The following is a 23,158-nucleotide window of genomic DNA, read 5'->3' as shown; positions in this document are numbered from 1 at the left end:
CTATGTTATTTAGCTCAGGTACAAGTCAGATTCAAAAGGAGGAATTCAAGAATATTTTTAGGTTGAATGTTGTAACAAAACATGAAAGATACCTTGGCCTTCCATCTATGGTGGGGAGAAGGAAAATCAGCTTCTTTAATGAGATAAAGTTAAGGGTTTTAAGCAAGCTTTCCAGCTGGCAAAGCAAGAAATTTTCCTGTGGGGGCAAAAAAGTGTTAATCAAAGCTGTTGTACAAGCAATCCCAGCCTATGCAATGAGTGTTTTCAAAATTCCTCAAGGCATTTGTGAGGATATAGAGAAAGCCATTTCAAGATTCTGGTGGGGATCCTCTGATACTCACAGAAGCATACATTGGGCTAGATGGGAAAGACTAAGTCATGCCAAGATACGAGGGGGACTAGGCTTCAGAGAATTTTCATGTTTCAACCAAGCCCTCATTACAAAACAGGGGTGGAGAATCCTACATAATCCCGAGTCTTTAATGGCACAGATTTTGAAGGCAAAATACTTCAAGCACTCTAACTTTATGGAAGCAAAGCTGGGGTCCAATCCATCTTATGTGTGGAGGAGTATTCTGTGGGGTAGGCAAGTGTTGCATAAAGGCTTAAGATGGAGGATAGGAGATGAGAAGCAAGTAAAAATTTCTGGAAACAATTGGGTAAAAAGTTTTGAGATCCCTAGAGCAAACCCACACCCCAGCTTATCAATGGAGGCTGTGGTGGCTGAGTTAATTGATGGAAGCAACAAGTGGAGGGAAGACTTGATTGGGCAGTCTTTTTCAAAGGAAACTGCTGAACGAATATTGAGAACTCCACTGCCAAAAACTCCAAGACCAGATAAGCTGGTATGGCACTTTGATAAACATGGAATCTACTCGGTTAAAAGTGGGTACCAGTTGGCTGTGAATTTAGAATCCCTAGATAGGCCAAGTTGCTCAAACATATCCAAAACAATGTGGAAGGTTATCTGGGTAAATGACATTCCAGAGAAGGTAAAGATTTTTATGTGGAGGGCTGCTCAAAATGTGCTACCAACGGTGGAAAATCTATGAAAGAGGAAAATTGTGGGGGATCCAGTGTGTCAGAGATGCTGTAGGATGAGCGAAGATGTGTTCCATGCTCTGGTGGGGTGTAGTTTTGCGCGAAAAGTTTGGAAGCTGACAGATTTTTATGAAGAGATTAAGGGGATGGCTCATCAGGATATGTTAAGTGTGCTGCAAGAGTTAGCAATGAAGAGGGGGAAGAAAGACATGGAACAAATAATTGCAGTTTGCTGGGTAATATGGCACCCGAGGAATTGCTTTGTTTTTGAAGGAAAGATGGAAGATCCTCTGTATTCAGCTACAAGAGCAGAAGCCGTTGTGGAGTCATATAGGAGGATAAATCCTGGAAAAAATATTGCTTTGGCTGGGCAGCAACAAAATGGGCAGCAAGTTTGGAAGCCCCCTCCACCTGGCTGTTTCAAAGTAAATGTAGATGCGGCTACAAATTTATCTAAGCAAAGGGGAGGGATTGGAGCTGTGGTCAGAGATTCCAGAGGAGATTATGTAGCTGCAGCAGCTCAGAGAACTACCCTTAAAGGCAATGTTGCAGACATGGAGGCTGAAGCTGTACTACTAGGCATCCAAGTAGCGAGGAAAGCAAACTGTGCCCATTTTGTTATTGAATCAGACTCTAAAGAAGTTGTGGAGCTTGTTCTGAAAAGGAAGAGGAGCTTAGTTGAAATATCATGGAACATAGAAGAAATTCAGGAATGTTTAAAAGGGCAGAACACGACATCTATTCTTTATGTGCCAAGAAGGTGTAATGTCAGGGCTCATAACTTGGCAAAAGTTGCTTTAGATTGTGTAGACCCTATCCTCTGGATAGGAAATTGCCCAGTTCCCGCTGGAGATATGTTTCTTCAGCTTTAATCAATGGAAAGGTTTACTTTCTTTCAAAAAAAAAAAAAAAGTAAGAGATTTGGTTGAAAAACATTTATATGAGATGGACGTATCACCTCAGTTTTTTAATAAGAACTTATTGTTTGGACAGGTCAAGTGGATCTTATTAGGAAAACTATTTTTTAAGGAAAATTATCTCATTAAAGTTAGTGAATTTCACTAGAGAAATATGTAAAAACAATATATCTTAAATTTTTATTTCAAATGATGTGATATTCATTAATTGACTAAGGAGATAATATAATTAATTTACTTATAATTTATAAAAAAATTATTAACCACTTAACTAGGGACGGACCCACATGTTGGGCAGTAAGGGGTAATAAAAAATTTGGCTTATGTTAATTTTTAGGATAGTTATTTTTGAGTGGATGCAATTTTGTAAAGAAATGAATCAATTTTATAAATTGTCTTTTGCAATGAGGGCAAGTTAATATTTTTCAACATAAAATATTCCAAGATCTTGTAATTCAGCAGCTCACAAAGCTGCTAAAATGGCTCTTGATTAATCTGAGTCGCCTACAATGTTGCATGATGCGCCTCTTGACATTGTATTCCTCTTGTAATGTTATGGTGTAATAAATGCAACTTTTATTGTAAAAAAAAAGTTAATATTTTTCAACATAAAATATTAAAAACATGATTTTTTATTATAATATTGCCCACAATGAATTAATTTCCTGAATCCGCTTGTGTGCTTAATGAATGACACATCGCACATCATATTATTTAAAATGAAATTTAGGATAAAATTTTAAAATGTCTATCATTATTCTTGGAAAACCTATCTAAAAAAGAGGCTTCCATTGATCAGGTTAGGGGTGGGCATCAGTTTGGTTTCGGAATAAATTTTCGGTTTCGGTTCGGTTCGAGTCCCAAATTCAAAAAATCCGTTCGGTTTTTAGAGAAAATAAAAATCAAACCGGAACCGATAGTTCGGTTTGGTTCGGTTTCGGTTTGCTTCGGTTTTTCGGTTTGGCTTCGGTTTTTCGGTTCGGTTTTGGTTTTTCGGTAATAGTTCACTTAACGGATCAGATTAACAAATCGATTTTTTCAGTTTATCTTAACTTACACACAAGGCCTACCATAGTCAATGTATAATCAACAAAAAAAAATAATTTACAAATCTGTTGAAGCAAAAAACAAATTTTTGGACTAAACTGAATAATTTTCAAAATCATCGTCACTGTTTTTAATATCAAAACTTTTGGATCAAAACGTAAATAAAATAAAATAAGTTTCTACACCATAATATAATTTATTAAAAATATAGGGATTAGAATATTATCTTGCCTTATTGACTTTTGGTCAACGACCATTTTGAAAAGTTTGCAAAACATGTTAGGCCATAACAGAATTTCTATATGCAAATATTTTCTAAATATTGAGTCATACTAAAATTTTAAAAAAGAAAGGGACCTGAATGATATTATCGGTTCGGTTCGGGTTTTTTAAAGTTTGATCATAAAATCGAACCGAACCATTATGTTTGGTTCAGTATTTCTATATTCGGTTTTTTTGAAATAAAAAAACCAAACCGAACTGAATTTGTTTTAATTTTGGATCGGTTTTGCCCACCTAGGGATGACAATTTGTGGGTTTGGGCCATACTTTTAGAAGCACAGGCCCAAGCCCACATCATTCAAATAAAGTCCAGGCCTTTCAAAAGCTTGGACGGGCCGGACTTGAGCTTTTCAAATTAATTATAAAATATTTTTTTAATTAAGAAAAAAAAATTAAATTAAAGATAATCATCTAATATATAATATAATAATAGTCCAATACATAAAATATTAGTAATACAACCTAATAAAATCACAAATACTAATATAAAAAATAAATTTAATATTTTGAGTTTTTTCTTTTTTATTTAAATTACATTTATTTTTATTCATAAATTAAAAAAGCTCTTGTCCAGGCCCAACATATGTGGGCTTTACAATTTCTGGGCCCGGGCGGGCTTGGGCCGGCCTGGGCCGGCCTGGGCTTTTTTACCACCCTTAACCCCTAGATCAGGCGCATCAGTTCTAACATGTAGAGATGGTGCACTACCCATGCAAGTTTCTATAGATTGAGCAATAACGAGAATATATAGTGATTTTTCGGCAATTGATACAATTTACTATTACAACAATATTAGAAATTTCAACATTTGAATATCAACTTAAGTCCCAATATAATGTGTCCCTTATCTATTAAATGATATAATTTATAACTTGTAAAATTATTTAACTATCATTAAATGAATGAATGTCATATCAATTAATAATCAAGAATCAGATTAAGAAATAGGATTTAAATGTTAGAATGCCTAACTAGATATTGGAATACCTAACATGTTTTATTTTATGATTATTTGAATTGCTTGATACAATTATTTGAGTGAGATCACTTGCACAATTCCACAAGAGTTGGAAAATAAATTTTTCCATCTGCAAAAAATACAAATTATTTATACAAATAATGGCAACGAATTTGGGTGATTAAATATGTGAAAATCAATGTAAATTATTGATGGAATCTAATTATATTTTTAAGTGCAAAAACCTTTTCTATATATAAACAAATATAAAGAAATGGAAAATCCCATGAACAAATAATGGAACAAATTTATGCGATTCCATTACATAATGGAATTATGTAAACACAGTATACTTATCAAAACAGCATACCACCAATCTTCATAAATTGCATCAATTATGAATACGATTACTTGGATTTAACATATCACATTATTCGGGGGGAAAAAATAACAAACAAAACAAAACGAGGATGCCCTCCCACATACATTCTGAGCTCTTTCCTTCCAACATATCATTCTCAAGTCTCAACACCTATCTTTTCAATTACAAAAATTCTTTGAAGACTATATTATATCTTGGAAAATGCTTGGTGTAGAGAAAGATGAGAGAAAGATGAGAGAAATAAAGAAGAAAATAGAAGAGAGAGAGTGGGCAAATTTCTCTTAGGTTTCTTTCATCTTTCTCTACGCCTATCTTTTAGTTCTATATGTTGTCTTATCAATAAACAAAAATTCTTTAAATCTTTGACAACTAGACACCAATTACAATAAATATAGTACATTAAAATTTCTATAATTTAACACTTGATAAATTAATAAACTCTATTTTATAATATTTTTTCATGGTCCAACTTGGTCCAAAGAACTAAATTAATAATTTCGATAAATTAATAAGAGAATACTTTTTCTGAAAACTCTTATATAATTCTATGGTCTCATTCATGTCATAAATTAATTAATTTGCTAAAATTACAAATATAACCGTTATGATTTAATAAATTATGACTCTATTATTACTTATATTTTTCTTGAAATTTAAACATAGTTGAATCTCATCTTTAATTTTGCTTATTGCTTTTAGAAATTCTAGGATTAATTCTCAAATTGCAAGAATAATTGTTGTTAATTAAATTTATATTTAGTGGATTAATTCAGTTTTAATATATTAAAATGGTAAAATACAATAAATTTTTAATTGATTAAACTGTATGCTCATTGAATTATATATATACCGTATAAATTAATAAATTAATTAATACGTCTTTAAATTAATGAATTTAATATGCTCCCGACATTATTAATGTATAGAGATTTTACTTTATATCTCTAATTTAGATTGGTCTTTGGATAACCAATACGTCTAATATTCAAGTCAAATTCAGCTCGAGTACAAATCAAACTTGTATCCCAAATATATCATCCACAGATGATTTTGTGGGGCATTCAATCGTCACTTGGATTTTAATTCTTATTGAACAGATGATTCGTCATCTAAAAGTTGCAACCGTTGGTATTTCTGCCGGCTAAACACATATCTACAAATGATTGTTGGTAATGAAAAATATTTACAAAAGAAAAATTAAAGCAAATCCCCTTTCATTATGCGGAACTTCAAACAGTCACCACTCAAGAATAGAAATTACAGCTAACAAATGCAAAGAGTCTTGGACATAACTGAACAGTTCAATATGAATGGACTTCAGAATGCATATCTTTCTCAGTAAAATCACCGAGGTTCACCTACAAAGCTGATCTTCTGCTATGAATGACCGACCAACTTCTCCCTGAGCCCAATGGCCCGAACTGGTCATCATTGCCGGCCATATTGGAAATTTGTGTTGTTCTGAGATGGCAGTGTTGGAGGTTGCCTGGGTTTTGCGTACTCAACAAAAATTACCCAACCATCAAGAAACTGAAAAACACAAAACAAGAAATCAGTTCACCAAAAATAAGTACAAAAATAATTTAAAAGTGAATTACCGATCATTGTCATCAATACAACTATTACAACCCGGTTGTCATCAATACAACTATTACAACCCGGAAAAAGAAGAATAATTGAAGACCGAAAAGAAAACAATTGCATTTTAAAAGTACTTCTGGATGCATCATGTTTGATGGACTTTGCACAGCTTTCCACCAAGGCATCAATACAAAAAGATTGGAAACGGGTTTATAATCCGTGCAAGAGCATGCAAAAATGAGGCCATACATAAACTCACCTTGCCATCCATGCCCTCTATGGCTTTTCCAGCAGCTTCAAGGGTAGCATATTTAACAAAACCAAAACCCTTAGAATACCCAGATTCCCGATGTTTCACTATTTTAGCTGCAAATGGCCAAAAAGGAACAGTTAGTAGTCTACAGAGGTAAAAGTTTTAAAGAACTTTAAGACGAAGAACAAACCATGAACCACTTCCCCAAATGCAGAAAATGTGTCCCTGAGTGTTTCGTCAGTCGTGCGCTTACTGAGACCTGAAAAAAAAAAATAAATAAAACAAGTCATTAATATCTACAAGTCATAATATTGGAAAAGTCCAACCAATCGTCCCAAACAAGCAAGTGACCATCAAAGGTAGAGAGATATATTATCATAGATATAATAACAAATAGAGAAAAGTCAAATTGAAGAAAAAGGGTAGGAATTAATTAACGTCCTCACAAACGTGCCTCGCTATAAAACTCACATGGATCTCAACTAAAATGAGAGGCTTCAAATGTACTAACTTACAAACCAAGGCTTGAGCTGAATTCTTATCACCAGCCCAGCAACTCAACTGATAATTCAATTATTAAAGATCTAAACCATCCTTTGATAATCAATAACAATGCCACATCCAAACTCAGGCAGATCTATGACAAATTTCTCCTTTAATTTGCACATCTCCAAAACACGTAACCAAGCATGTTTGCTCTCTGCATCAAGTAGGACAACCAGCAAAACAATCACCTTTTAAAACCAGCAGCCTAGTGCAGTACCATCTAAAACACGACACTAGACTGATATTTTCCCCACAGTTATCAAAGAAAAAAGATAAAAATATGAAACCAGCTTATAGAGTTTACAACAGTAAAATCGACAACTAATTTGCTATGTAGATACCTCATGCCTAAATATCTAAACAAAGCAGAACAATAAACACCGACATTGGCCACTAAATTCAGAAATCATGGAAAACACAACCAAAATGACTACATTGTACTAAAAATCAAAGAAAGAAAATCAAACTAAGTTGCCATAAAACTCCATATTATAGAAATACTTTTATTGTTTGGATGAATAGGCGTATACATGGACATTTATTTGATCATAAATAATTTACTAGTAGTTCAACACCAATTTCAATTGTTAATTAGTAATGCCAATGGATCGACCTACTTATTCGTGACAGCTAGCAATTAAAAGTCAAAATCACCTCAATTCCAAACATACCCTAATCACATAAACTAAATAGAGCCAACATCAATTCCCAAGCAACCAGTTGAATTGATTCCAAATTTTTCCAAATAAATAAATAAATAAATAAAAGTTCTGACACCTAATCTTGAAATAACAATCGCACTCAGGAAAATCAGTTTCCATGAGAACTACAAACAAACAACATACAGTCCAAACAAAATGACCAAAACAAAAAGATGAATTTAGAAAGATAAACAAATTACTGATTAAAAAAAAAGGCAAAAACGAAATGAAAAGGAAAGATTTTTAATAGTACCGGAGACAAAAAGATTGGTGCTTGGCTCGGCCTGGGGTCGCTGCGGAGGGTTTAAAGAAGAAGAAAAAGGAGAAGTTGAAAAGAGCCGCCGTAAGCCGCGAGGAGCCGCTACCGCCGCTCTCAAAGCCATCTTGGGTTTTTAGCTAAAACCCTCCTCATCTTGAGATACTTATAAAAACTAAATGAGGGAGGGGGCTTGGGGATTGTAAAATGACGTTATTAGCCTTCTTTTGAATGGAGCTGTATTTTTTAAACTACTAATTTTAGAATTATAAATATGTTCGAGACCGGTCCTGATCTTATTGTTAATTATCATATACTACCAATACTAGAATTAAAAATCTGTTGACACTAGCTTTTAATCAACACAACCTGAAGTAAGAAATAAATATCTTTCCTCAAAAATTAGAGCAGCAAGTGAGAATTAGTTGATTAAATGATTGTTTTCATGGTTAGATTCTCATAAATATGTGAGTTAGGAATGTCAATAATTGTTTTATTTATTTTTATTAATTAAATGAGTTAATAAAATTCTTTTACTTTAAAAATCCACCGAAGGAAATTGAGTTGGTAGGTTGTATAAGAAAAATTAAATTATGAGAAAAAAAATGAAATAGATGATAGTTTTGTCCCATACAACTAAAAAATCCAACTTTCTTCTCGAAAGATTGGTATCGGGCAAGATTTACAATGCGGGCCTTTTACAATGTGGGCCACTGCTAAGGCCCATGTAATATTAGATTTATGAATATATCAAATTATTAATTTTGAGCATACTCGACTTTTTTACTTAATGGGGATGTAACAAGTTTTTTCCCTCGAAATAAACGTAAAACTACTATTCACAGGAAAGCAAGGGTTTATTTAGGGGAGTTCCGCCATGCATATAAAAGAGCAAACCACATAGACAACTTATAACCTCTGCCTCAAAAAAACAAAGTCAGCTAATTCATTTTGAGAGGATTGGCAATGATCTTATTGATCCAACAAAGAGTAAAGTACATATCAATTATGGTATCATTACACAATTACACAGATAAGCGACACCGTGTTATTCTTGCACAGGGATGCATGGTTATTATTTGTCACACTAGTACTTAATTCAAACACACACTTATAATTTTAAGAGCATACAGTCAGGGAGAGAGTTAAATATTGTTACATGGGAAGAGGATCAACAAGCAATGATGCGATTCTATCCTTGGTTTTCCCTGACGAGTTAGTGTAACCATCTCCATTTTGATATAACACCACCATCATCCGAGCAAGATTCAGAGAAGGAAGAAGCCATTGCAACGGAGGATGGTTCGGATCTTGAATTTCTTCATTGATGTTCATCCATTCAATTTCCACCATTTCTTTGATTTTGTTGCACGCTTCTTCTTCAGACACGCCATACTGTTGCATGTAACATTCCACACTTGATGGTGCATCCCCTCTCTCTTGCTCGACCTTAACAATTTTTTTAGAAGCAATAAATTAATTTCAGTTAGTTTAATTTATATGCCGTTAAAATTGCAAAAGAAAAAACAGTCTTTTTGAGTTCTTTTACTGTTATAACCTCATTGTGATTAGTCTACTTAGGGAGGCCATTTACTTACAAAGTGAGTAGGCAATTGATCCCACAAGAATTTTATTTTTTTCACCTTAAATATGTATTTTGTTTAAAAGAAAAGTTATGACAGACATAATTAATTTAAAAATTTGCCCCCAGGAAGGATCCGTTCAAACTAAAACATTAATCTTATAATAGTTTTACGTAGTTGCACCTATGAGTCAATTTCTTGGCTCTACTGGTCTACCCCTGAGTTTTTTAGAAGAACATTGCTGATGAATTTTATTAATTAAATGGGTTAATTCCAGATCATCCTTCATGTGAATTGACTATCTTTCAACCACCCTTTTAAAACTTTAATGCACCCCTCATTTTTATTAAGAAGACCATAAAAAAAAATCAACTCACCTCATTTTTCCCTTCTCTTTTGAATAAAAAAACAATGTAACTTGAGATGTTCAGAAGTAAAGAGAGTGATTTGAAGGTAGTAACTTTATGAGGGTATAATCTAAATTTTACTCAATAAAAAGGAGTGACTGGTCCATAAATCTATTTAAGGGAGAAAATAATGTGCCATACCTATGGAAAAAAAGTATATTAGAAAACCACATTTATCTTTCAATTGTAAAGTTCAAACTAAAATTGCAGCATTATGAATGTCTTGAGTAATTAAAAATAAATTAGGAACCGAGGTGATTAATATAAGAAATATTTAAGGACTTACTTATCATTCTCCCTAAATTAAGTAGTTAAAATTCCTTTAATTTGGTATTTGGTCATAAATTCTTTATCGATATAGTACATACCTTGTAAGTACGGACGTCATCATCAAGACGAGCAATCAAGGAGGAATATCTAATAATTTTAGGAACACTAATCGCCCAATCAAGTGCTTGCTTGGTAATTGCCATATCTTCTAAGCCTACAAGAGCTTCAACAGCAAGCATGGGGTATCCACTGCTCATTGTAGAATTCTCCATGTATTCCTCAAATGTTGGCACATATTTGGCATTGAACCACTTTGCTTCCACAAAGTAAGCCCTTACCAGGCCTTTTATCTGGGAAAAATAAAGCAAATTAATTATTCAATTTGGACAGCCATATATGTACTTATTTGTGTATATCAATAAATAAAAAATTGATAATAAGTATATTCATGATTATGAGGTGTACTTACCGCCTCTTTCGCATAGTGCATGCAACCAGGTGGCTCTTTATTCACTGGCTTGTCCTCCATTTCTTTGACAACGTCTAAGAGGGCAAAATAACAGACTTGCATGTATTTTGGTAACTCATTTGCTGCCGCAACTTCCCACCTACCAAAAATAATGTGGATACTATACTCTGATTATACGAAAAATCGACTGTCACGTTATTAATACTTATTCATTTGCACACACCTCTCAATTGCATGAGTGAATAGCTTAAGTTCTTCCAAAGTGCCATACACATCATAGATATCATCTATGACAGAAGCTATTGCGATGATTTTGGTCATAAATTTTCTAGTTATGGAATATTTAGGCTCAAAATAGACTCCTAATATCCAAAAGTAGCACTCCACCAACCTATCCCTTGCAAAAGGTAGCTTTGTTGCAAAATCAATATCTTTCCACCACCTGCAAAAATTTATGATTTTCCAATGTAAAATCGATCTTTTCAGTCTTATAATGGATTGATTTCAAATTCATAAAGTAAATTACTAGTTTTGATGCAGAAATATGATCAAAACCCCATTGTTGTTCTAGTAAATTAATCGTCCTCGTGTTCTAAACTCTCATATCCATCAAGGTTTCATGGAGGGAAAAAAAAATTGCCGATCTCTGTGGAGTTAGCTACTAGCAATTTAACAAACAAAATTATTTTAAATCATAATTTTATGGGTAAAATCGAACTGTAAAGGATCCTTTAACAATAGACAGGATTTTTGATACGTTTTAAAACAGTACATGACAAATGATAAATTTCAACAAACAAGGGGGGGGGGGGGGGTGTTTGATATTTGATCACCTTGAGATCTCACTTAGCTCTCTCCGGTGTAACTCCTGCAAAAGATTAAAATCTAGCTTTGCAAGTTCTAATATTAGCTCATTTCGTGTTGAATTGTCTGCTTCATAGATGGAAATGTACTGCCTTGCCTCCAATCTTGGCATCCCTCTGTGCAAAGGTATCTCCAGGGAGTGCTCAACTTGGTTAGCTAGAGAAGTGCTTATATGGGGCAATAAAGATTTTAAGTGCTTCCTAGAGAATTCACACGCTTCTTCCAATATATTCTCCCCTTGTACTCTCAAATATGACGCCTCATACAAACACAGCAAGCCTCTCGCATCATTTGTTAACATGGCCTTGAATTCACCTTTTTCATCTTTGAATTTTTTAAATATATCTGTTTCGTTATTGTAATCAAGTGTTAAAATTAATTATCACTGAGTATATGTTAAAAAAATTGATTGAAACTTTTGCTTATGCATACCTGCTGACACCTTGTAACCATGTTGCCGTAGAAGCCGAAATCGAAGAGCAACTGTGTAGAGATCATTATTATGATCGTAATTAACATCACAATTGCTATTGACATGGCTATTATAGATTGATTGTAAGTCCTCTTTGATCTCATTTTCAAAGTGATAGGCCACGCCAAGGCGTTGAAGTTGATCAACGAGAGTCACAATTTCTTCAATTGTTTTCCATGCTGTATTATTGCTCATTAGCAACTTTTCAACTTCTGCTTTTAACGTTTCAAACCGCTTTTCCACTTCCGCATTAGGGTACTGCATCAATAAAATTAACAAAATCATGATCACATATAGAGTGGATTTTCATTCAAAAATCCCTAACCATACTAAAATTATGGATAAGTTAAAAGACAAAAAAATATATATCTCAATACACTACGGGATAAAATACACTACATTAAAGTCATTTTTTATCTTTTAACTTATTTCTAACTTTAATATGGTTAAGGATCCCTGATTAGAACATCTATATATATATATATATATAAAAGAGTCACATGATAGATACCTTGTCATTTGATGACACATTAATGAAATGATCACCCCAAATGCTAGGATGATAATTCGAGGATCGACGATTCTCATCAGCTTTCGTACTTTCTTTTGAAGATGGAAGACTCTTAAGATCCATTTTTTTTTTCTATCCAAGATTTTTGTTGAGACTGATCGAATTATACAATAAATATTAAAGAAGATGACATATAAAGAAAAATAAAAATAACGACACAAAACACAAACTGATATATGATAATAGAGAATATAAGTATTAGAGTATATATCTCATAACTCCAACAACCCCTAATTCTTTCAAGTTCTCTCAAACGGTTCAAGAAATAAAATCACTTCGTAGCATGCGATGCATGCCTTCAATGCTTTCAAATTTATAGGTAAAAGAAGAGCTTAAAAGTCAATATTGCTAGGGATAAAATCCCATAAAAAAGCACTATTTAGAGTATGATTATGTTGACTGAAGCGGCCTTGTCCTAGCATGCGATGACTTTCTTGAATGCTTTCAAATTTATCGGTAAAAGAAGAGCTTAAAAGTCAGGCACTTGTTATCAAATTATGTAACATACAAAACTATCTCACAGCTGTTTGATGAAAATCTAACCGTTGTAAAAATATAAGATAACATAATCTTATTTTTTTCATAACCGTTAGATTTTCATTAAACGGTTGTGAGATAGTTATGCATCTTACCTTATTATGTAAGGTAATAAGAGCCTAAAAGTCAATATTATAAGGGCTAAAAGAAGAGCTTAAAAGTCAATATTGCTAGGGATAAAATCCCATAAAAAAGCACTATTTAGAGTATGATTATGTTGACTGAAGCGGCCTTGTCCTAGCATGCGATGACTTTCTTGAATGCTTTCAAATTTATCGGTAAAAGAAGAGCTTAAAAGTCAGGCACTTGTTATCAAATTATGTAACATACAAAACTATCTCACAGCTGTTTGATGAAAATCTAACCGTTGTAAAAATATAAGATAACATAATTTTATTTTTTTTCATAACCGTTAGATTTTCATTAAACGGTTGTGAGATAGTTATGCATCTTACCTTATTATGTAAGGTAATAAGAGCCTAAAAGTCAATATTATAAGGGCTAAAATCCAATAAAAAAACACTAATTAGAGTACGATGATGTTGACTGAAGCCACCTTGTCGGGAAAAAAAAAAGTAAAAACATGAAAGGAATTCGGACTAGTGAACTATTTTACCTTCATTAAGAATGGTAAAATATCTGGATCCGACCTGCATCCGTGAAAATCTAGAAGATCTGAATCTGGAAAAAATCCAAGCCTGCACATTAAAAAATGCGGATCTAGATTTTGGAAATTAGAATCCATGAGGATTCGGATGCAAATGCATTTAGAAAATGGGATATCTAGATTTGCATTAGTTTTTTAATTAAATTATTTAGTAAATTAAAATTAAACGAAAAATATGTAAGTTAAATGAAAAAGCATAATATGATTAATTAAAAAAATATAGAAGTTAAATTAAATTAAGAAATATATCCGGATTCACATTATTTTTTAATTAAATTATTTATTAAATTAAAAATAAATAAATAAGTTAAATGAAAAAATAATAAGATTAATTAAAAAATATAGAAGTTAAATTAAATTAAGAAATATATTGGGATCCACATTATTTTATGTGGATTTGTTTTGTTTTTATAATTTTATTTGTGGATTTGTGGTGATGATAGACTTGAATTTATGTTATTCTTAATGTTTGATCTATGTTGTGGTATTTTTATTTGTGACTTCATGGTGTTCTATGTTATTCTAGGTATTAAATTGTTGATTGTTGAATTATGATTGGATTTTATTTGATATTATTAGATAAATTGTGGAATTTTAAATTGTATTTTAAATTATTGAATTTTAATTTTTGCGGATCCGGATATCCAAGATATCCACCCACAATCCGTTTGAATATTACCCGAAAAAAAGAAAATGCTAGTAGAAACCAGATAAATTTAGTACCAATTTTTTCACTTAATTTAAAAAAGTATAACATCAATTACTCTGTTTCTATCAGCGCTTGTTATCATTTTGTTCACTTACAATTATTGGCATGGATTCCAGGATTTTCGATATTATCCTCAATACCAATGATAATTGCAATACATTATAATGCAACTTAACACCGAGTCAACCTAGCATGCAACGCTATATCTCATACAGCGCATGCATGCAACTGGTACAACCGGTTTTTAAACGGTAATATAATAAAAATTATATTTTTATTTGTTTTTAATGTGAAAAAATTATTAAAAAAAGATAAAATTATAATTAAATGAGGTAAAAGATTGTAATAATTTTAAATTTACAAATAGTACAAAAAATATAAAAAAACTATAAATATATCACAAAATGGTTATATTCCTACTTATTTTTCACATTTCAATATTTATAATGTATGTTTCAAGTTTACTTTTCAAATCCCTATTTTTCATGACAATTTATCTAAATTTTGGTACGTTGTTTCAACTCATTTTCCCACTAGATGTTGGTTCTATATTTCCACTCTTTTCATCAAATTTCAGCTTTTGAGACGAATATTTCAAGTTTATTTTTATATCTCTACAATCTGTTAAACTTTATCTAGCTTTTGGTAAATTCTTCCAATTTATTTTTTCACCACTTTTTGGTTCTATATTCCCACTTTTTTTTTTTATTGAATTCCAACATTTTGTTTGGATATTTCAAGTTCAATTTCTAAATCTCTATTTTCCGTTAAAATTTATCAAATTCTTAGTAAGTTATTTCAACTCATTTTTTTTACCAATTATTGATTTTATATTTCCACTCTTTTCATCAAATTCTAAATTTTTAGGTTGATATTTCAAGTTTATTTTTCATATCGCTATATTTTGTTAAACTTTATCTAGTTATTGGTAAGTTGTTCCAACTTATTTTTCCACCATTTTTTTGGTTCAATATTTCTACCCTTTTTATTGAATTCCAACATTTTGGGTAAATATGTCAAATTTATTTTTTAGCTCCCTACTTCGCGTTTAAATTTATCAAATTCTTGGTAAATTATTTCAACTTTTAGGTTAACTTCTTCTATTCTTGTTCCCACCACTTTTTTTGTTCTATATTCCAACTATTTTCATTTAATCCTAACATTTTGTTTAAATATTTTAAGTTCATTTTCTAGATCTCGATTTATTGTTAACCTTTATTAGATTCTTGTTAAGTCCTTCAAAATTTTAGGTTATGCTCTTCAACTCTTGTTTTCATCATTTTTTGGTTCTATATTTCTAATCATTTTTTTTAATTCCAATGTTTTTCGTGAATGTTTCAAATTTAGTTTTCGATCCCTACTTATTGTTGGATTTATCATATTCTTGGTAACTCTTTCTGAATTTTAGATTAAGCTCTTCAATTCTTTTTTCCACCACCTTTTGGTTTTATATTCTTACTCTTTTCATTTAATTCCAACATTTGACGTGAATGTTTCAAGTTCATTTTTAAATCCCTATTTATAGTTGAAATTTATCAAATTATTGGCAACTACTTACGATTTTTGGGTTAAACTCTTCAATTATTGTTCCCACCACTTTTTGGTTTTATATTCCTTTTCTTTTTGTTGAATTCTAATATCTTAGGTGAATATTTCAAGTCTATTTTTAGATTCTTACTTTTTTATTTGGATTTATCAAAACTCTTTATAAGTTTTTCCAACTTTTGGATTAAAATTTTCAACTCTTTTTCCCACCACATTTTGGTTCGATATTCCCACTCTTTGAAATAAATTCCAATATTTTGGGTAATGTTCCAAGTTCACTTTATAAATTCTTTCTTTCCTTTATAAGTTTTCAAGTTTCTAGTAATTTGTTCTCATTTTTGCGTAAGTTATTCTTACTCTTTTACACCTAATAATGATTTTATGTTTCTATTATTTTCATTATATTCCAACACTATAGTCATAAGTTCTAGGTCCTTTTTTCTTATCTAATAATAGTATTCTTTTTAAAATAATAATAATTTCAATAAGGTAAATTATGTTTGACCCCTTGCTATTTTTACAAATAACAATTTACCACATAATATTGAAAAATTGTTATTGCAACCCTTTATCAATTTCAACATTTTGGGCCCATAATGTGTCCTTTTCTTTTTCTTTTTTTAATTTCTTCATTACTTTATAAGATCTTTTGAATTTGATTGTATGTATACTTGAGCTTTTAATTTCTTTAGTTTTTCATAACTCCAACGGTATATATATAAATAACAAGTAAGAATGATTGCAATTGCTATGCTTCTAAAGTTACAATGGTATGAGTTAAAATATCTATTTATGTTGAAACATCTCCCTTTTTTTTTTCTTTTTGAGGATTATGAAACAAAAATAAATTTTATCTAAAACACTTAATTTTTATAAAGTTTATAATATCCTATTTTCTTTTCAAAATACTTTCTTTAATGTCTCCTCACTTCAACCGAAATTCATGTCATTATAAGTAGTGTGATTATTTTATTTGTATCACTACTACTATTAGTATTTATTTTTAATATTACTACAGTTATTATTATTATTATTACTAATATGCTTCGTGAGATTTATAGTTAAATATAATAAGGATGTATAATATTATATGCTATTTTGGTACTCATTTAGATAATTAAAAGATCATTAACATTTGATTACACAATTGATATTTTTAGGTTACAAAACTAAAGGTATTGAAATATCTTTCTTTAATTGAAATCATTATTCATTACTTCAAGAGATTTGATCATGAATTTGATCATCTATACTTGAGACTTTAACCTTTGATCACATCTATGCTCACTTATTATTCAAATAATTATAATTTATTAACATCACTTTTTTTAATGAGTATATTCTCGTTTAAATATGCATATAATTTTCTATTTACTAAATAAGTTCTTCAATTTTTCAAGACTTGCAACTAAAATAGTTTTCCAATGTTTGTCATAACTAATATGGCATTAAGAAAATATAACACCACAATTATAACAAAAGATTATTATTTTGGCATATTTTTATTATTTTTTAAATGGTATGTTGGCGTTTGTTTGTGAATGAAATTACAATACCCTAATAATTTATGCAGTGCACTAAAACAATTAATCAAATAAAAAATTCCATTCATCCAAACAGGTTTATGAGAATTTTTTACAAGCTTGTGGGAAAATGATTTTAAAAACTTTTAGCATCAAAGAAAACCAATACAAAATTGAATCAATTTACAACTTTCAAAAGCTAGACATCACATGCTGCTAGATTTTCGGGTCTCTGCAATCAAATGCATAATATTATTTTTTTATTCTTCATTGTGACAATAAAAGTGCCGAAGCCTTAGCCAACAATCCTAAATACCATTCGAGAACTAAATATATTGAGTTAAATCTTCATTTTATCTGGGAACACATTACCAATAAGGAAATTGCTATTGAACATGTTTCAAGCTTTGATCAGTTAGTAGATGTGCTCACTAAACTGCTTGGCTTTGATTATTTTGCTTATATGAGAACTAAGCTCAATGTCTGTCCAGGACCTTGAGCTCACGGGGGCATATTAAGAATAAATAGATTTACGGGTCTCTGCAATCAAATAACGTATGAAAAACCAGATGATGTTAGAAAACAATTCTTCGAAACAATAAAAATGTCTAGAATTTCAAATGCACGTCCTAAATTCTTAGGTAAAATCAAATAAACTTCATTTTCAATCGAGATCTAATAGCATAGTAACCACATTTATGATTATGAATTAAGCGTGTTTAATTTATTAGTTTTTCAAATGATTAGTTGGCATCTGCCTGTAAATGAACTTTATCCAGTGCACTAAAAAATGAACCAAATCAAAATTTCCATTCATCTACACAGGTTTACAAGAATCTTTTACAAGTTTTTGGAAAATAATTTTGAAACTTTTGACATCAAATAAAAAACACAAAACTAAATCAATTTACAGCTTCCAAAAACTAGAGTTCAAATGCTGCTATATTTCAAGGGTCCTTGCATACAATAATAATAATAATAATATTAAATAAATGATAATAGAAAACAAGGCTTGGAAAAAATAAATAATATTCAAAATTTCAAATGCACGTCCTAAATTCTTGGGTAGGATAAAATAAATTTTATTTTCAACCAAAAAAAACTTAATGCAAACTAAACACAAAACTATATACTAATATATTATTTCTAAAGAAATTTTTTAACAGTAATTGATGGTTGTCGAAGCCAACAAAAATAAATTCCTACTCTAAATAAATTGTGTATAGTGATTGAGCAGGGTCGTGTCCACAGAGATCGGTAATTATTTAAATCCTTTTGAAACGTAAAACGTAAAATGGGGGAATTGTTGACAATAATAAAAATCAAATTAAAATAACAAGAATGCAAATTAAAGTTGTAATTCAAATTGGAGAAAGCTCTGGTTGAAGGAATTAACTCAGCTTGATTCGACTACTGATCATTGATTCAAATATAGATTATTATTATTACTTATGAATAGACCGGTTATAGCTACTGAGACCCTCTAATAGCCAATCTCTCCTTAACTAGTCGATAACCAAGGTACGACCGTTGGTTATTTCCCTAATCAATAGACAACCCTAGATACGATCATAGAATTTAATCAATTGACAGCCTGAAAAACCAGAGAGACCCAAATCCTAATCAACACATATGATGATTCATTTAAATTAGATTGTTTATTCTCACAACACAACTCTCTGCTATGTTATTTGTCACAAACATTAAATTCTTCATACGATGAATCCTTTAATTGACAATAGATTGAGTTGATAATTAAATAGTGGCCAATTACCTAATTAACAAACATAATCATGAAAATAATACAGAGAATAAACAAATACCCAAAAAGCAATAAAAAAATTAAAGCACAAGAAAGATCTCACAGTAGTGATGAATCAAAGCTTCGTTATCCTTCAACCAGAAAAATAGGTTTAGTTCTTCATAGAGAGAAGAGAAAAATTAGATCTAGGGTTTCTTTCTTTTTCTCCAATCCAAAAATCCCCCCTTTTCACAATAGATTCCTCCCTTAAATACTCTCTCTCTCCTCTCTTTTAGAATTCTATTTAAAATAAAATACTAATATCTGAAATATTAAATTCGTAATTACAAAAATAACCAAAAATACAAAACACGTTAAACTAAAAACTGCAGGTCCGCAGTTGACAGCACGCGCCCACGCCTTATCAACAAAGTTCTTCTGACGCTCATAATTTCTCCAAGAGAACAATCATCCTTAAACATCATCTTATAGCTCAATTTTATCATCAATCAATAGAATTGCACCTACAAAAGTAAAACATAAGTAAATCACTATTATTAAGTGCAAAACATTGATATTAAGGGAAGTAAATAATGCAAAACTAGTGCATAAATTGCACTCTAACAGTAATATTAAAACATAAAATTATTCTCAACTAGCATACTTGTTCTATGCAACCTTTATGTCAACTTTAATTTAACGATAAAGTATCTTTGGAAGATAAAGAAGAGAATACATCTACAATAAACAAGAACAAAATTGATTGCATGAATGATGAGAGAATACATCTAGAATGAACAAGAACAAAATTGGTTGCATGAATAATATAAATCATCAAATAGCATCTAATATGAACAACTCGCAAAGTGCAATAGAAACTAAGCACCTAAAGATAATTGTCAAAAATTCATTAGCATATAGATTTGTTCTTGTAAGTAAAATGCATTCAAAATCTAAACCTTGTTTATTTATCCATTTGCTTGTATATTTATTGTAGTTTTCATAATTCTTATAATTTGTCGGCATGCCCAGACAACCGGTTCAAGTAGCTAGAGCACATAAAATATCTAGATTACTAATTACCATAGCACTTAAAATAGTAGTAATATCAATACCACAACAGGGGGGAAAAACTCAAATCAATATAATTTTCAATACCACAACAGGGGGAAAAAACTGAAATCAATGTAATTTTCAATACCACTGCAAGGGGAAAACTCAAATCAATATAATTTTTAATTTTCATTTTTCTAACATGAAATACTGGAATTAAATAAAATTGCTATAGAAATCAATATTACAGTTGTATTTAGTTTAGGAAACAAACGAAAAAAAATAACACGGGACTGAGAAGCAAGTTGGCCAAACCAGACTCATAATTCCCATCACCTTTGCATAACATGTACTAGTAAAATAGTGACACAGAAATCACAAAATTCATGCACTGAAATCAAAACATCACAGCAATTCAAGAAACTTGAAATTCATTTGTTGCTCTGAAAGAGGAGAATACATTCGGAATTAACAAGATGAAAACTTTTCAAGACTACTGATCCATGATTACGTGAACAACATATATCATGAAATAGCATCTAATATGAAAAATTTACAAAATGTAATAGAAATTAAGCACCTAAAAAATTTGTCTACATTTAGATTTATTCTTGTAAGTTAAATACATTCAGAATTCCCACAACATTTATTTATTTATTTGTTTGTTTGTTTATTGTAGTTCCCACAATTCTTATAATTTGTCCAAATTCCCAAACACTATATTCGAGTAGACAGAGTACTTAAAAAATAATTAGATTACAAATTGTCGAAGCATTTCAAATGATAGGAATAACAATATCACAACAAAGAGAAAAAACAACTCAAACCAATGTCTTTTTTAGCCCCTTTTTTTCATTTTTCTAGGATGAAACACTAAAAAGAAATAAAATTAATGTACAGATCAACATTATACCTGCATTTACTGGCATTTACTTTAGGAAACAAACGAAAAGACGCAGAATACATGTGACCTTTATTTTATGAATTCTTCAGAAGTAAAGAAATCCAATGTTATCTAATAGGATTTCATTACTGAATTTCACAAATTTTATATGCACACATACATGTATATATTATCACATAAATTTACTGTCGACCTCCAGATTTCAGATGCAATTTTTTCTTTAATTTCAACAAACTAGACATTTGGACCCTAATTTTTTGTATTTCTTCCGATAAAGGCATAGTTCATCTATTTCATCAAATAAAAATATGACCAAATTACCCTAATAATATCAGTTAATAAGTTACATTTATTATTACCTATAAAAATGACCTTTATTATATTCTTACTAGATTTTTCTTTGAATGGCGACAGTAAGCTGAAGCGTAGGCTACTCATCAGTCATCAGCTTCACTTGGACTTAGATCCAACCACTAGAGAGGATGCCCAAAGCATTGTCTGCATCGGATCGTCTGTCAATTTTCTCCCTTGCCAATCCATCTAGAATGGAATCATAAAACATGCAAGAAAAAAAAGGGATTGAAAACTCTAATTGATAATTGAAAATATATAAAAAAAAATAATAATTAAAGTTAATTTCTAAACCCTAATAAGGCAAGTTCAAAAAAAGGGAACTGAATTTATAAATTTTTTATGCAAAAAGCTTGAGCATAGATTTTGAATACAATTTCAAAGCTTGTTCATTAACCTTGAACTGTAAGTGTTCGAAAGATGCCAACTTTTTTATTGATTTATTTTGGGAGATTAATGAAGGTGAAAAGAAGAGGGATCTAGTGGATTGTAGTGAGAAAGAAAAAAGATAAGAGCGAGATTTACAAAATTTAGGAGCAAAAACTCATGGCAACCGCTTGTTTTTCTTTTTGTTGAGCTTCTACGATGGCGGCCGGTAATATTTTTGAGTTGAGCGGCTAGGGTTTCTAACAAAGGAAGAATGAGAGGTATTTATATTTTGTATAAAAATTTGGGAAAAAATTAAAAAAATTGTAAATGTATACAAGGTATTTAAAAAAGAAAAATAATTGTGTTTTATCTTGGCGGTAGTTTTACCCGCCTAAATGAAACCTAATCACCTAATATTTCACCAAAAATATTATCTAATTTAATTTAAAAATATAGATATAAAATTTAAGCTTGTTAATATTACATAATTTTATTATTTTTAGTTGTTATATAAATTAACTTAATTTTGAAAAAATATAGCTATAAATGTAAGATTGAACTAATTTTATAATAATTGCACACTATTCAGGCTCCGTTTGGTACAACTTTTAAAATAGAGGTTATTTAAGTAGAGTTTTTGTTAGTAAAGCATTTATAAATAGAGCTTTTACAAAAAAAAAAATTAGTTGTTTGGTTGTCAATAAAATTTTTTATTAAAAATTTATTAAATTACTTTAATAGGCAAGTTTTTTAAAAGTTATGTTGTGAAAAGAATAAAACAAGATTGTCAAATGAATAGAGGATATTTTAGATATTTTAACATTTAAAAAAAATCAACTTTTATTCCCAAAAGCTCAAAATTTGCGCTTTTACTACTAGAGGTAAAATAGCTTATTTAAGCTTTAAAAGCTCTATTAGAAAACAACTAAACAACAACAAAAATTATTACAAGAGATTATGGGATTAAATAAGTACTTATATCTATTAAATAAGTCATACCAAATGGGCACTCAGTATACAAATCATGTAACCATCTAGTCGGTGCAGTATTACTCAAATAATTTGATTTAGTTTAAAAATGTAATTGTCATGCCTAAAGTATATAACCATAAATATAATTTAATATAACATTATTCAATATTAGTTGCTTTGCAGACCC

General features: G+C 30.5%; 3 protein-coding genes across 4 annotated transcripts; 1 reads left to right on the top strand and 2 right to left on the bottom strand.

The window, feature by feature from the left end:
• The first annotated feature begins 1,097 nt into the window (after window positions 1-1,097).
• LOC112095720 lies at window positions 1,098-1,913 on the top strand. The gene has a single exon (XM_024177831.1). The coding sequence runs from the start codon at window positions 1,098-1,100 to the stop codon at window positions 1,911-1,913; it is 816 nt and encodes a 271-aa protein (XP_024033599.1).
• A 3,819-nt stretch (window positions 1,914-5,732) lies between these two features.
• Window positions 5,733-8,151, bottom strand: LOC18054577 (organelle RRM domain-containing protein 2, mitochondrial). Its single transcript, XM_006452062.2, has 4 exons — window positions 7,962-8,151; window positions 6,652-6,720; window positions 6,468-6,574; window positions 5,733-6,157 (listed from the first exon to the last, which is right to left on the bottom strand). The coding sequence occupies exons 1-4, from the start codon at window positions 8,089-8,091 to the stop codon at window positions 6,056-6,058; spliced, it is 408 nt and encodes a 135-aa protein (XP_006452125.1). The 5' UTR covers window positions 8,092-8,151; the 3' UTR covers window positions 5,733-6,055.
• Window positions 8,152-9,002: 851 nt separating this feature from the next.
• On the bottom strand, window positions 9,003-12,717 carry LOC112095823 ((-)-germacrene D synthase-like). Of its 2 annotated transcripts, none has more exons than XM_024178224.1 (7): window positions 12,541-12,717; window positions 11,990-12,287; window positions 11,527-11,902; window positions 10,917-11,135; window positions 10,694-10,853; window positions 10,323-10,574; window positions 9,003-9,413 (listed from the first exon to the last, which is right to left on the bottom strand). In XM_024178224.1, exons 1-7 carry the CDS (start codon window positions 12,661-12,663, stop codon window positions 9,120-9,122), a joined length of 1,722 nt encoding a protein of 573 aa, XP_024033992.1. In that variant the 5' UTR covers window positions 12,664-12,717; the 3' UTR covers window positions 9,003-9,119. The 2 variants fall into 2 exon arrangements, with proteins under 2 accessions (XP_024033992.1, XP_024033993.1); XM_024178225.1 differs by having other exon boundaries at window positions 10,694-10,832.
• Between the last annotated feature and the right edge of the window lie 10,441 nt (window positions 12,718-23,158).

The sequence above is a fragment of the Citrus clementina genome, unplaced genomic scaffold (assembly GCF_000493195.1).
Source record: "Citrus clementina cultivar Clemenules unplaced genomic scaffold, Citrus_clementina_v1.0 scaffold_1, whole genome shotgun sequence".
In the NCBI taxonomy this organism is placed as follows: domain Eukaryota; kingdom Viridiplantae; phylum Streptophyta; class Magnoliopsida; order Sapindales; family Rutaceae; genus Citrus; species Citrus x clementina.
The sequence above is the reverse complement of the archived record's forward strand: the minus strand, read 5'-3'. Positions and strand labels throughout refer to the sequence as shown.